The 14,629-nt window shown below is 40.4% G+C and overlaps 1 protein-coding gene across 1 annotated transcript; it reads right to left on the reverse strand.

Annotated features, from left to right (window-relative positions):
• Window positions 1-12,556: 12,556 nt before the first annotated feature.
• On the reverse strand, window positions 12,557-12,991 carry LOC147897754 (pathogenesis-related protein 1A/1B-like). The gene has a single exon (XM_087380107.1). The coding sequence runs from the start codon at window positions 12,989-12,991 to the stop codon at window positions 12,557-12,559; it is 435 nt and encodes a 144-aa protein (XP_087236233.1).
• Window positions 12,992-14,629: the final 1,638 nt, after the last annotated feature.

Genomic DNA, 14,629 nt, shown 5'->3' on the forward strand with positions numbered 1-14,629 from the left:
TCGTCCAAAACCCTACCGTTCACATAGAGGTAAACCATCTTTTCCAATCTTTTTGATGTCAAGCGTTTTCTTGTGACTGAATGCACAAACTTATAGTTACTCCAGTTGTGTTTGCTAGAGGAGCCACTACAAAGTTGCAAATGAGGCGTGGATGCTCCACACTCTTTCCACCATCTCCATGCTGGCATATCTTTTGCTAGTTCTTTGATTCTTGAATAAGCAAATTGTCCTTCTCTATTTTGAAAAGTTAGCAGTTTCCTAACAGTAGAGGCATACTTTGTCCTATCCTCAAAGTAATGTCCAAGAAGATCATGCCATGACTGTATTATCTATACATTGATCTCTCTGCGATATTCCCACCATTGCGAATTTGATATATGGGCCGCATAGTGCAAGAGTTGTGAGCTTAATTCCATCGTTTTTGCACCATCTTTTGCAATATGGTTCATTTATTCATGCTATATCCACCTTCACCTGGTCTGGCATCTTCCCTCAAAACATCCCTCTCAGTAGTCCACCACGCCATATATGCACTTCCCATGCTTGGCCCTTTCACATCCAACATATGGATTGCAAACCAAATTGGCTTCATAACTTCCACTACATCACATACCCTCTTCTAAATCGCTAGATTATTAGCCAACGACTTTAGGTCTCCAAATTCATTACAAGAGCCTCCTCCTTTAAGAACCGCTCCATCATTCTATAGTTTGTTCCAAAATGCTCTAGTGGGTGACTCGCAGGATGATGATTCCTGAATATGCCTAGTAATCGCTCATGGTTAAGAAAGTACAACACAACCTTTTGAGCCTCATCCACGGAAACTTTGAAGAAGTTTGCCTCAGGTGTCCTGTAGCAATCCTCCAAGACTAAGTCCAGACAAGGGCATGAGCATGGAGATGCCCAAATATGTCAATATCTACGATTTATAATTTTCCCAGCCTTTCGACAATTCTTAGCATTATCAGTAATCAGCTAAATAATATTGTCAGGACCAATATCTTCAATACATCTACTCAATTGCTCTGCAATGAAATCTCCCATCTTAGCCTCACCGCTTGTATCAATCACCTATCGAAGCCTCCCCTTTAAACATCACAACCATGATGTTAATCAAGGGCCGCTTCCTAACATGCTTCCATCCATCTAATATGATGGTGCAACAACAACACAAAGCGTCCATAGACGTGCACACAGATGTGTTTCCTTAACTAAAAAAAACTTACGGGGATGTCTATATAACAGACAGACGCACCTATAGATGCGCTTTTAACGCTCTGCAAAAATTTTAAAAAAATAGAAAGACACATACATAGATGTGCTTATAAACGCTCTGGAGAATCTTTTTTTTTAATAAAAGTAGAATTTTGTGTGGTTGAATAGAATGATGTGTATGTTGTGTATGCTATGTGGTTACAAGAATCCCATTTCCACATTGTGCAATTCAATTCTTACAGCCAACCGTATTTTAATTAGCACGATTCCAAGCACGTGTATAGCCGACGATTACAATTTCAAATAAAACATTACAACTCCAAAACATTTAGTTCACAAGGCATTCATTGATAGAATGTTGCACAAGGAAATTGAAAGCTAAAAAAATAAAAGGAGTGTATATTAATTTATAGTCCAAAAAGTGCTTGTATGTATATATAGCATGAAGCCAAGCCATGTCCTATGGTTTCAAGTACAAAAAATAAGAGGAGTGTATATACAAGAGAGGCACCAAGCCAAACCAATGGCTTCAAGTACAAAAAAGAGTAGCTAGCACCACTTCTAGGACTAATCTAAGTTCTCCACGTCCTCGCTCCCTTCTTGGCTCCCTTCTTCACTCCCTTCTTTGCTCCCTTCTTCCTCATCTTCTTCCTCTTGATCAGCCCTAGGGCCCTATAAATGAGGGACAACATGTATCAATGTATGAAAAATCAAATCTTTTTTTACAATATTCACATTATCTAATTACTTTTAAATACCTGAGGGGCGCTCTAGTAGCCCGGATATACTACTCCTCAGTAATCAACTCTATGATGGTGGTAGTGGTAGGCTGTCTCAGCTGGAGTAGGGTACCTGCCCATGATATCAAGCTACTATCAAGGAGGGGTTAGTACAAAAAAACAACCTCCTAATAAACCACATAAACACAATATAATTTGAGATCGATACTTATAAATTGGGCCTCCCATGATTCAACACCCCTTGCTCCAAAATGCACATTTGCATATCGCTCCATTTGGATCCTTCATGGCTCCACATGCTATAGACTAGGGTTCGCCTTCGCTGCCTTCATTGCTTCCTTCCACTCATGCTTGTGAGCGGTGTGGGGCTGGCCCCTTGGTGGTTGACCTCCCTCTCTCCTGGCAATCTCGGCTAGTGCCTGCCTCTTAAGTGAAGAGATCATTTATTGGCAAGTATCATAACAATCTTTGACTTGGTCCATTTATCTATGAGCTGAACATTGGGGGGATTGGGATACCTAGAGCAAACAACAGCGAGGGTCTCATCAGTCAACTTTTTTGGCTGCTCTTTGTAGTGAATAAAACAATCTCTGTAGATGTTAGCAATTACAGAGCACATGAAGGCCATGATGTCCTTCCCCCGTGCATCCATCAAGATGCCTCCTGTTTGAGTGATGTCATAGAAGATCGTACCATCACCTTGTGGCATGTCTACATCATCTGAATCATCCCTACCCCCACCATTACACCCCACAAAGCACTGTGCCATGCATCCCCCACCGCTCTCCTTGCTACTATGCCTGCTGCCCGATCGTGTTGAGCTAGTACGCTAACCACTTGTAGCTAGAGAAGTGACTCTCGACTTCACGGGAGTACGCTGGCTGGAGAAGCGACTCTCAACTACATGGGAGTACACCGGTGGCTGTACGAGGAAAAAGGGCCTCCTAGCTGCAGGGGGAAGAAGGGGCTCAACTCTATAGCTTGCTGGGCTATCTCAACTCCACTAGGGTTATCTCAGCTGGTGTGGGATTGGGGTGGTTTGGAGTCTGTACTGCCGACTCCTGGGAGGTGTTTAGAGTACCCATCATGTATGTGTATAACTCCCTAGGAGTGGGAGGGTGCCCTAAAATGTTATATAACTCCCGAAAGATGGCATCCCAAAGATCAAGTGAGGCTGAAGAGCTTCTTGTCCACATGATGAACTGAAGAAAAGAAAAGAAGAAGATTACCATCGAGCATGCCCTCTTTCCATCATGCATGACCTCTTTCCATCATGCAAAAGAAAAAATAGAGTGACAGCCTGACATTGAGCAAGCATTTAGAAGTCTGTATCTGTTTGCTCAATGTTAGGCTATTGAAGCTTCACGTGGGGAAAAACAAAGAAGGAAAGAGAGGAGAAAAGAGAGGAAAAGATAGGAAAAGAGAGGAAAAAGAGAGGAGAAAAAAGAGAGAAAAAGAGAGGAGAAAAGAGAGGAAAAGAGACAAAAAGAGAGGATAAAAGACAGAAGAAAAAAGAGAGAAAAAGAGAGGATAAAAGAGAGGAAAAGAAACGAAAAGAGAGGATAAAAGAGAGAAGGAAAAAGCGAGAAAAAGTGAGGATAAAAGAGAGAAAAAGAGAGAAGGAAAGAGAGGAGAAAAAAGAGAGAAAAAGAGAGGAGATAAGAGAGAAAAAGAGGGGAGAAAAGAGAGGAAAAGAGATGAAAAGAGAGAAGGAAAGAGAGGATAAAAGAGAAAAAAGAGGAAGAAAAAGAGAGAAAAAGTGAGGATAAAAGAGAGAAAAAGAGAGAAGGAAAGAAATGAGAAAAGAGAGGAGAAGACAGGAGGAAAAAGAGAGGAGATAAAAGAGAAAAAGTGGGTAGAAAAAAAAAGGAAAGAGAGGAGAAAAGAGAGGAAAAGAGATGAGCAAAAAGAGAGAAAAAGAGAGGAGATAAGAGACGAAAAGAGACGAAAAGAGAGGAGAAAAGAGAGGACAAAAGGAGAGAAAAAGAGAGGAGATAAGATAGAAAAAGAGAGGAAAAAAGAGAAGGAAAGAGGTGTGAAAATAGAGCAAAGGAGAGGGGAAAAGAGAGGAACAAAGAGGAGAAGAAAGACTGAAAATGAATGCTCCATCATGCATGCCCTCTTTCTTTATCCCGCCCTCATGCTTCAGTCCAAATTTCCTTTTTCTTGGACCCACCCTCATGTAATCACTTATTTCCATCATTCATGCAATCCCTTGTTTCCTCACGAATGCTTAAGGGAAAGAGAAGGGGAAGGGGAAGGGGAAGGGGAAGGGAAAGAGAAGGAAAAGGAAGGGGAAGGGGAAGGGGAAGGGAAAAGGGAAGAACACACAGGAAAAACTATCGTAGTGTTTCCATACATGCCTCTAACAGCGCGTCTACAAGCGCGGCTGTCTGTTTTCCCAAAAATTAGATGCACTATTAGATGCGATGTTTGATGCATCTATAGACGTGTCTCGACAGACGCCTTTTTAAAAGAAGCTAAAAGGACATACGCTCGACCCAAAAAATAAGAACACTAGTACCAAAAACATCCCTTCCCTACATACGACAAAGGATCAATCCAAAGAGAGCAAATTCCAAAAAAGACCAACCGCCAAGAGACTTACCTTGGATAGATGTATGGAAGCTTCTTGTCCTTCTTCAAAGCTGCTTCTCTTTATTCTCTTCCTTATTCACCCTCTTCTCTTGTATACTTGGGGATGATTGTGTAAGCCTGGAGATGAGTGTGGGTGCTTGGAGATAAGTGTGGATGCCTGGAGATGTCTGTTAATAGGAAAGCAAGCCGGCAACGCTAAAAGTATGTGAAGGAAAGGAAACGCGCTAAAAGTAGGTTCGAAAATCATCTCACAGTGTGTGCATCTAAAAGTGTGTCTAAACATGTGTCTAAAAGCACGTCTAAATGCATGTCTATCAGTGCGGCTACACTATGTTTTAGATGCACCTATAGACGCATTCCATAGTATAGACATGGTGTTAGATGCACTTTTAGATGCTACACAGAGTTTTGACATTTACAACTCATGCAAGAACACATTTATTGGGTTGTTTATCTGTAGGATGTCTTCATCTTCAACAAGTAGCTCCATTGAGGATGAATCCCTCCGTATCCACCATCACAGAATGTGATTGGAGCAAAAAATCAAATGTATGTGTGATCGATGTCGAGGAAACATGGTAAGTGTTAAAGAGTTAAGGTTGATTGAGATACCTATTCATGTTCATGTGTTTGATATATGATAATTTTTTAATTTGATACAATATGCAGTGCCACACCCGCATATGTTGCCCTATGCTCGTCGTGAGGAGGTGAAGCATCGACGATATGAGGTGGGATCTTGAGGAGGGACCGTTATGGATGCATGGAGTGATGGTGATAGTAGCCCTCCGCCATTACCTCGTGAGGCTGTGCAGGAGGACGTGTTTGATGATATGGTGCAAGATTTATATAGCCACCATAAGTCCTCAAGTAGGGATGATAGCATGGAGCAGGACGATCTTTTTACTGCAGCATCGACTGCACTGTTTAAGGGGTGCACATTCTCTGTTCTACATGCTTCCCTTGAGTTACTAAACTTGCAGACCATCTATGGATGGAGCAATGCAAGTCTGAATGTATTACTCAAGTAAGCTTTAAAGTCTATTTTGCAAACATGGTGAATTATGCTAGTGGGTCAATTACTCGAATGCTTTTTCTCTTTTATGGTCTTCAGATGCAAGCTATTGTGTAAAATGCCTCCTAGGGAGAATAAATGCGTTCTATTTCGTGGACCACATAAGGATGCAAGAGAGTGTCCTACTTGTGGAGAGGCAAAATATAGAGCAGATCTCAAAACTTTGGATGTGCCTCGTAAGGTTTTGCGACATTTTCCCATAATTTCTCGCATCCAACATATGCTCAAGTGAAAATCCATTGTAGAGCTCATGTCATGGCATTCCTCCCATTGATCAACCGATGGCAAGTGGAGAACTTCCGCAGACACTCCTGCGTGGAAGCATATTGAAGACACATGGCCAAGCTTCAAGGAAGAACCTAGGAACTTGAGACTTGTTGGATTGGGTATGGACGGTGTGAACCCATTTGGCCTCAAAAGCACCTCTTACTGTGTATGGCCAGTGATATTGGTGAATTATAATCTTCCACCCTCTATGGAGATTAAGAAAGGACATGTTATGTTATCCCTTCTAAATCCAGGGAAACATAAAGTAAAAAATCATGACGTTTATTTGGAGCCCTTGATTAATGAGCTAGAGATACTTTGGAGAGATATTGAGGTGCATGATGTGATCAGGCCTCCCTCGTCACGAGACTTCAACTGCAAAGTAGTCTTGATGTGGACGATGCATGATTTTCCTGGCTATGGCGAGTGTTCAAGTAAGCAAGTAAGCATTGAACTTTTAATTATGAGTAGGCAATTGATGTGGCACCCTAAACCAACCTTGAACTCTTAATTGTGTCTATTGTTCAGGTCTCACTACATCGGATTACCATGCATGTCCTGTTTGTGGTCCTTTTCTAGTTGCCTCACGCGCAGACACATTGAATAAGGTCATCTATGAGAATCACCATCGATTTCTTACACCTGATCATCCTAGATATGTCTCCCCTTGGAATGAAGTCCCCTGATAGTCACTCACTACAAGAGATTGGATGAGAATTTGGGATGGTTCCACGACTCCTCCACCACTTGGCATGAGCCGGTAAGGGTTTGTAAAACTATTATGTGCTATATTGAATGGAAATAAAGATTGCACGCTAACACCAGCTTTTGTTTAGATACTCCATCTTTTATCGACTACCATATTGGTCCCACCTCAAGATCAGTCACCTGCTTGATCCCATGCATATCTTCAAGAATGTGGCATCTACCATTTGGGAACATTTGAATGGGACATGGAATTCCGCAGGCATAAGGGAGGATCTATGCACACTAGGGAGGATGCATGAAGCTTGGCCACAAGAGAGGCCAAACGGGCGTGTCCTTTTACCTCGTGCACCGTGGAGGTTATCAAAGCTAGAGATGGTGGCCTTCACAAAGTGGTGTTTGAAGGGGGGCTTCACAAAGAGCAAGGAAAGGAGTCTAAAGCAATTATATGGCTTGAAATCTCATGATTGGCACAAGATGCTCCAAGTAAGTATTTTATGTGCATAATATCTTTTTCCTTCTAAATTTGTGAGTGAATTAGAAGCAACTAATCAACCATTCCTCATGTGTTCAGTTCATACTACCTACTAGCATTTCTTATAGTGCATCGAAAGATGTGAAGGATTGTATTTACAAGATGGGTGAGCTTGTGAGGTACTTTACAGGATACAAAATGTGAAGTGTATCAATGCTCCATGCAAGGTTTTCATATTGCTAATATGGTGTACTTTTTCCTTTCTAGGTATGTGAGTTCAGAGGAAATAGATCCCACCACACTTGAGAATGCTTGAGTTATGTTAGTGGAGGTGGTTTGTTTAGTTGAGGAGACATTTTCACGTTCTATTCTCACAAGCCAATTACATCTCATAGTGCATTCGGTGGATGAGATTGCTATATGTAGTACTGTACATGCACAATGGTTGTTCTTCCTCGAGTACTTCATGAAGACCTAGAAGGGCTTCATGAGACAAAATGCAAGGCCTGAAGGTAGCATGGCCTAGGGTTGGTTGGTACAAGAGTCACTTGTATATATTTTTGAGTTTCTTGTTGATGTGGATAGCTCTCTCCCATGACTATCGCATGGACAGATGATGAAGACCTAAGGATGACCTCTATTGTGCCTCAAGGGAAAGGATGGAGAAAAGTAATAGACACGGAGTTGCTTAATAATATCAACCCTTATTGCATGCTTAATAGTGATGTGATGAAAAGATGGGTGACAAGATATGAGGATACAGAGGCAAGAAGATAAGGAGAAAGTGCCCTCTTTCATACACACCATGGATCTCATGTGCCATACCCTCAGCATCTCAGAGCACTTCCAAGGGATATTCATGTGGATTAGCTACTTGACAAAATGGAGAGAGCAGAGGGAGACGAGGGGATGCATATCACAATGCAAGAATGGGAGTATGCTAGGGGATGCATGAGCAAGGTCGGTATATAGAATGTTATGCATAAGTTAGGAGCTTTTAACAATTTAGATTGTGGATTTAATTGATTTTGTCTTGGTGTAGTGTACTATGTTCAATGCTATATGGTATGAGGGCAAGCATTTTCGAACACAACAGATTGATGATAAGAGAAACACACAAGATTGCGGTGTCATTGCTAGCTTTGAGGGAGCCAATGGAGCCATGGATGATTATTGTGGCATAATCCAAGATATTAGTAAGCTTGAATTTCAATGCTTCTTTGTGTATGTTTTGGATGTCAAGTGGTTTAAGGACGTGGTGGAAAGAGGCCCTAATGCAACAATCAAATGCCATGCAAGTGGCTTTGTAACTATTGACTCCACAAAGTTTTGGCAGAGTAAGGACACACTAGTACTACCGCAACAATGTGAACATGTATTGTCCACACATATAAAAATACTCGCTTTTAAATATTTGATACCTTCGATGCAAGGAAAATAACATGATTGTATTTGTGTTTGAATTAGGTTGTCTATCAACCAATAGTGGATAATAATAGGTGGTGGCAAGTCATACCTATTACGCCACGTTCCAAAGTGATGCATAGTACATTTTCTAATATGGAGCGTATGGAGGATGATCATGGCCATGTAGGTAATGATGACCATGATACAAGAGAGGAGGATGATCATGAGATAGGAGATACAAATATTGAGGCCATTACCCATGAGGACGAGCCTACCATTGGTGACGCTGATTTCGATGAGCACATGAGTAGCACAAGTAGAAGTGGGCTGAATGTATTTGTAGATCTCAACACTGGTTTGTATTTTGAAGTAGATAGTTTGGCAAGGGTTGATCTGATTGAGGATGAGATTGAACCATAGCCCATGAACCATAGCCCATCATTGATATTGGCAAAACTATTTTACATATTGTCTCATCCTCCTCACCTCACTTAATCTTTGTATATGTGGGTTTGCCAAAAAGCATTAATATTTTTATTAAAATTATGTGCTTTCGTAATCACCAACATTCAGTAAGTGTGCTAGACCTCGAGACGAAGCAACCATCCAATCATCTTGCCCCCTCCCAACATAATAGCTTTCCCTAAACCTAACTGAGGTCCCACCTATATAATATATGGAACATCATGAGTATATTTCACTTCTGGGAGGAATCCTCATGAGTATAATATGTGGAACATCATGAGTATCTTTCACTTCTTGGAGGAATCCTGTATGGCATCCTCTCTCTCTCTCTCTCTCTCTCTCTCTATCTATCTATCTATCTATCTATCTATATATACATATATATGTCTATATACATATATGTCTATATTTATGTATATATATATATATTTAATTTATATGGCTCCTTTAGGCCGTTGTCATTATAATTGACATTTCGAGGCATATAGTTTCTATGTTGGAACAAAGGGATGAAAAGTAAAGATGACATATGATGTGCATAACAAAGACCTAGTTCATTCAATGTATTGATTTCTAAAAAAGCAAGCGTACATGAAAAGCATACTTTGCATATAAACATTTACACTATATTTTCTTCCATGTTTTGTAGCTTTATGAGCATGATAGTATGTTTGGGCATCAGCCCAATCTTTTATTTTTGGGCTTATTAATAGTCCTAAACTACCCTAGATATTATGTCTAAACCTTCCTAGACGTTTTGTGTAGTAGACCCTCTTCTTGGTAGTATTACCCGCAATGATGCTACACAACATTAAGATTTGTCACAAAGATTTTATTGCATGATCACAATTATGATATGTATGCTCTTCTTTTTTAATCATTATAAACAAGATGATAAATGCAAAATAGAGCACATCCAATGTGTAAAATCAATGAGTCCTTCAAGCTGGTCTGCAAACAAATGAGTTCCTTTTCAAGTATTTGCTATTCCTTCCTACACAACTTAAGACGAAACATTTTCTTGCATGATGTCTAGAGAAAGTCTGGATAACCACACCTAGCCTCTAGTAAAGAGCGAGTGTCTGTTGCATCAGAATGTTATAGCTCTAACTAGATATACTAAGGCAATATGATGGATTCAATAGCAGTAGTAGTGAGTGTCAAAGCAGACATGAGAAGGGAGGACTTGGAAAGTTATGCTCTTCACTGAAAGGCAATCAAACAATACCTATGCATTATAAAAAGGTTCATGCCTTAAAGAAATTGAATAAATCCCTTTGTAATGGATTCCACAATAGGAGTAATGTTTTCCATCCAAGCCGACTGCAAGGGTCAATCTATGTTGAACTCGAACACCACCACCATTGTCATTATGGCCCACATGGTGTGAGTGCCGATTGATGCATAAGACGAGTCGAGAAGAACTAAAGGAATGGCTAGGCTCAGTGTCAAGTCCATCTTGAAGGCATGCCTAGTCTTGGTTGGATCATCCTAGGATGCTTTCCATTCCATTCCTAAGAAGAAGGTCATGCCACTAGTAATCGTGATGATGCACACCGCACCTTCCTGCAAATTTTGTAGAGGCATCCCTTACCAAAGTTTTGATATGGTTCGAGAGAAGAGATCAAAGGTCCAATGATTCTTTGAAGATGAATTGAAGATGATCTTGCAATATTGGGCCACTAGGCATGAGGGTGCTTATGGCTAGGAGGAAGAATGCAATTTTCTTGAGGTTGGATGATTCCACAAAATGGAAAACCGTTGATGATCATAATGCTGAGAAAATCCATTAATGATTGTAATGCTAAGAAAGGCAAGATACAAGGATCTCATTAGGCAAATGATTGATGGGAGAGTACATATTTTCTTTGATGAGATGAATTGAAAGCTTACCTCTTGAAATTGGTACTTGGACTTTCAATGATGAGCTCTCAAGGCATACACAATCTTTTGATCCTTCACATTTTCTCAGATATGACATACACGATCTTCTAGATTAGCAGGCCAAAAATTGGATGGTTTTAGCAGAAGGGGAATAGGAACATACAACGACAAGCCACAAAAGAAGAGCCGTGAAGGATGTTGAAACTACCAATGGTCCATTTTAGATGTTGAAACTACCAATGGTCCATATTCTCTAATTAAAATCCAATGATGGAGAAATCCCCAATCGTCCTCCCCCAAACCTCTCCTTAAGAGATAAAATAGACGCTTTATTGTGTTCAATAGGAAGACAATTCCTTCAAATGTATAACACTTTCATCAATAGAGGCTACATTTTTTGGGGAATTGTATTTGAGAGCCTATATCTGATCATAAGATAATTCCTTCAAATATACAACACTTTCATAAGTCGAGGCTAGCTATATTTTTAGGGAAATTGACCTTGTGAGCTTCTTCTCCCAAGGTCAACAAAGAGTGGGATTTTTTAAAATACTTTGTTGGATCATAATCTGATTCCTTTAACTGTACATTTTCATAAATAAAGGGTTACTATATTTCCTTTATGTTTACACAAGATGAGCTAGTTTGACATTGCAAAAAAAAAAAGACTTTGTTGGGATTTCAAAAATGCTTGCAAAAAAATTTCCAAAATCGATAATCTGGCCAGGAGCAAGCATGCAATTTTCTTGAGGTTGGGTGATTTCACAAAATGGAAAACCATTGATGATCGTAATGCTGAGAAAGGGCAAACCGTTGATGATTGTAATGCTAAGAAAGGCAAGATACAAGGATCTCATTACACAAATGATCGATGGGAGAGTACGGATTTTTTGAAGAGACGAACTCAAAGCTTACCTCTTGAATTTGGTACTTGCACTTTCAATGATGAGCTCTCAAGACATACACAATCTTCTGATCCTTCACTTTTTCTCAAGTATGGCGTACACGATCTTTTGGATCAGCAGGCCAAAAATTGGATGGTTTTGGCAGAAGGGGAATAGGAACATACAGCAACAAGCCACAAAAGAAGAGCCACGAAGGAAATGTATTCGATAGGAAGACAAATCCTTCAAATGTATTAACATTTTCATCAATAGAGGCTAGCTATTATTTTTGAGGAATTGTATTTGAGAGCCTGTATTTGATCATATATAATTCCTTCAAATATACAATAACTCGAGGCTACCTATATTTTTAGGAAAAATGACTTTGTGAGCTTTCTTCTAGGAATTTTTTTGACAATGTCAACAAAGAGTGGGATGTTTTAAAAATAATTTGTTCAATCATAATCAAATTCCTTTAAATGTAGAACATTTTCATAAGTAGAGGGTTACTATATTTCCATAATGTTTACAAAAGATGAGCTAGTTTGACAAAAAAGTTGTGAACACTTAGAGGTATTCCCCAAGGATAACACTTTCTAGATCCACAAGGAGTAGTGATATTAATTAAAATTTTGACATGTCCAAATTTTACCATGCGTTATTATGTGAGGGGAACTGATCTTGAAATTCACGAGTGCAAGTTGCAAGCGTCACCTCACTATTCACAAAATGCTCCCTTAAGGATGTGGTGAATCTATTATGCGGTAGATCGTTACAAGAAACCAAAAGAGCGGATACAAGGCAATACTTTAGTGGAGAGCAAAATGTTCGGCCTGCAGGATCACGAGAAGATGATGGCGTAGTCGGTGGAGCCGGAGGGACAGGATAGAACACCACCTTGGCAGCCCGGAGCGGGGCAATCCTCTGTTGCACAAGCAGGATTGGTGGGAGCGACCTTGAGGCCCAGGTTGAAGCCCGCCTGCACGGAGACGTCGTAGTAGTCATTGTTGCCAGAGCCTGCGACTGTGATCTCGAACTGTGTCACCCCGCTTGGAGGCCCTGTGTTGCAGGCCTGTCCAGCGCAGCCCCCTTGAATCGCCCACATGGTTGCTCCTTCCCACATGGGCGTGGTTCCCACACTCCACACTGATTCCAGCCCTTGTAGAGCTGGAAGCTCCCTGCACCCGCCCCCGATCTCCTCGTTCGGTACCCAGTATTTGACACACAGTGTTGAGCCGGCGTTGTTCACCGCATTCAGAGTGGTCGCTGAGACCATCGCCACAACTGCGGCCGTGACATTCAACGCCAGCACACTTAAAGCAAAGGCCTCATCAAGCAAGCAGCAAGGAGCTATAACGGAATTGCTTATGCACTAATAACTCACCAACATGGAGGACGAGCAACATGAAACACCATGCGCTTGTGAGAGTCTTCATGATTGTCCGCGATTGGTGAATGATAGGCAATGGAGTTTAGACTCTGGACGCTTTAGACGCTTGCAGGATAAAGCTCCTCCTTCTTGTATTTATAGGCGGTACAGGTTGCCTCCAACCCCGACTTGGTCCGCCCAACACCCGACCCATGCCAAAATCTGGGAGTACGGGAAACGCAGTTTTATAAAAGTCCGCACTTCACTTCTTATGTCGTACTTAAATCTTTTGCTACCATGAATGTCGCACAAGAAAGTACACTAATCTATCACGCGATAACCATGTAGCATTAATGTTCAAGGCCAAAACATCTTAGGAAAATTTGATTTTAAATAAGACTCTAACAAACACACAATGAGATGAAAATGTAATTAATATTGAAGCTACTAGTAGAAAGCCTAGTATGCTTCATACGGGGGGAGAAGCCCATGGTCAAAGTTTGATGCCTTTTTAATTGTAGAGCCATGAGGAGTGACTTTCCAAAGAGAGGTTTCCAACTTGGGCAGCTGTAAGAATTGATGTACAAAATTGAACGATTACCTTTCTTAGGAAATTGAAATTTATTTCCTCTCATGGCCAGGCCTAGCTCTTTTTCATCCTTTCTCCTTAGCCCCTCTCTCTGTGCTTCTATCTAGCTCTTTGTCCTCTCAATAAAGCCCCTCCCAAAAGGATTAAGGACACAATGCATCCTACACCCATGCTACAAGCTCTATGGATTCTTGTAATGTGCATACGTCCTCAATTAGCATGCTTAAACTTGTTGGAAAGGTTCCTCTCATGAGCTCAAAATAAAGTTTTATAGGATCATCTATTTATTGTTGCTATTAATGCTAGACAAAGGTCTCTTAGAAACATCAATTTGTAGTGTGTGACCTTATAGGTTATGCTGGTAATCATTTCAAACTCTCAATGCTATAACTTACAACTTAGGCTTATGTAGGTTGATAGTTGTCATGTGTTTATGTCTGCTATGACTACATCAATGGTACTCTTGATATCTTCCTACTAATTGTTCCTTGCATATAATGTTCAACAAACCCTACACAAGGTCACACACTTTGAAATGCTGGATTGGATGGTTTTGTCTAATGGTGATCCCAAAATATAAATTTTTCTTAAGGTAGTAACCGAAGGTTGATGCTTGGGGTTGATACTTTTCGCTAGAGTTGAAAATTTGTTTTCCTCTCCTTTCCCTTGAGTGCTATGTTCGTGAGAGTTTGTGCTAGTTTGCTTTTTTATGCATACTTGTGTATGTTTACCTTGGGGGGGTCACTATGTATAAACCCTCTATATCACGTGCGTTCAAGGCCTATTTGTAAAATACCTAATCTGTCATTTTTCCATTAATAAAATGTATCCTTTTTCTATACAAATCTGTAATTTTTTTCCAAAATCCATTAAAAACTCCCTTATGTGAGTAATTTTTTGTAAATTGTAGATATTAAAAATATCCTTCTGTTGAACTCACGTGATAGGGTTACATA

Source organism: Dipteris shenzhenensis, chromosome 10, assembly GCF_047967505.1.
Source record: "Dipteris shenzhenensis isolate YYH24624 ecotype China chromosome 10, Dip_SZ_1.0, whole genome shotgun sequence".
Lineage (NCBI taxonomy): Eukaryota > Viridiplantae > Streptophyta > Polypodiopsida > Gleicheniales > Dipteridaceae > Dipteris > Dipteris shenzhenensis.

Bases quoted from the DNA above. Each gene is read 5' to 3' on its own strand.
- LOC147897754 (XM_087380107.1), bottom strand. From the start codon at position 12,991: ATGGTCTCAGCGACCACTCTGAATGCGGTGAACAACGCCGGCTCAACA.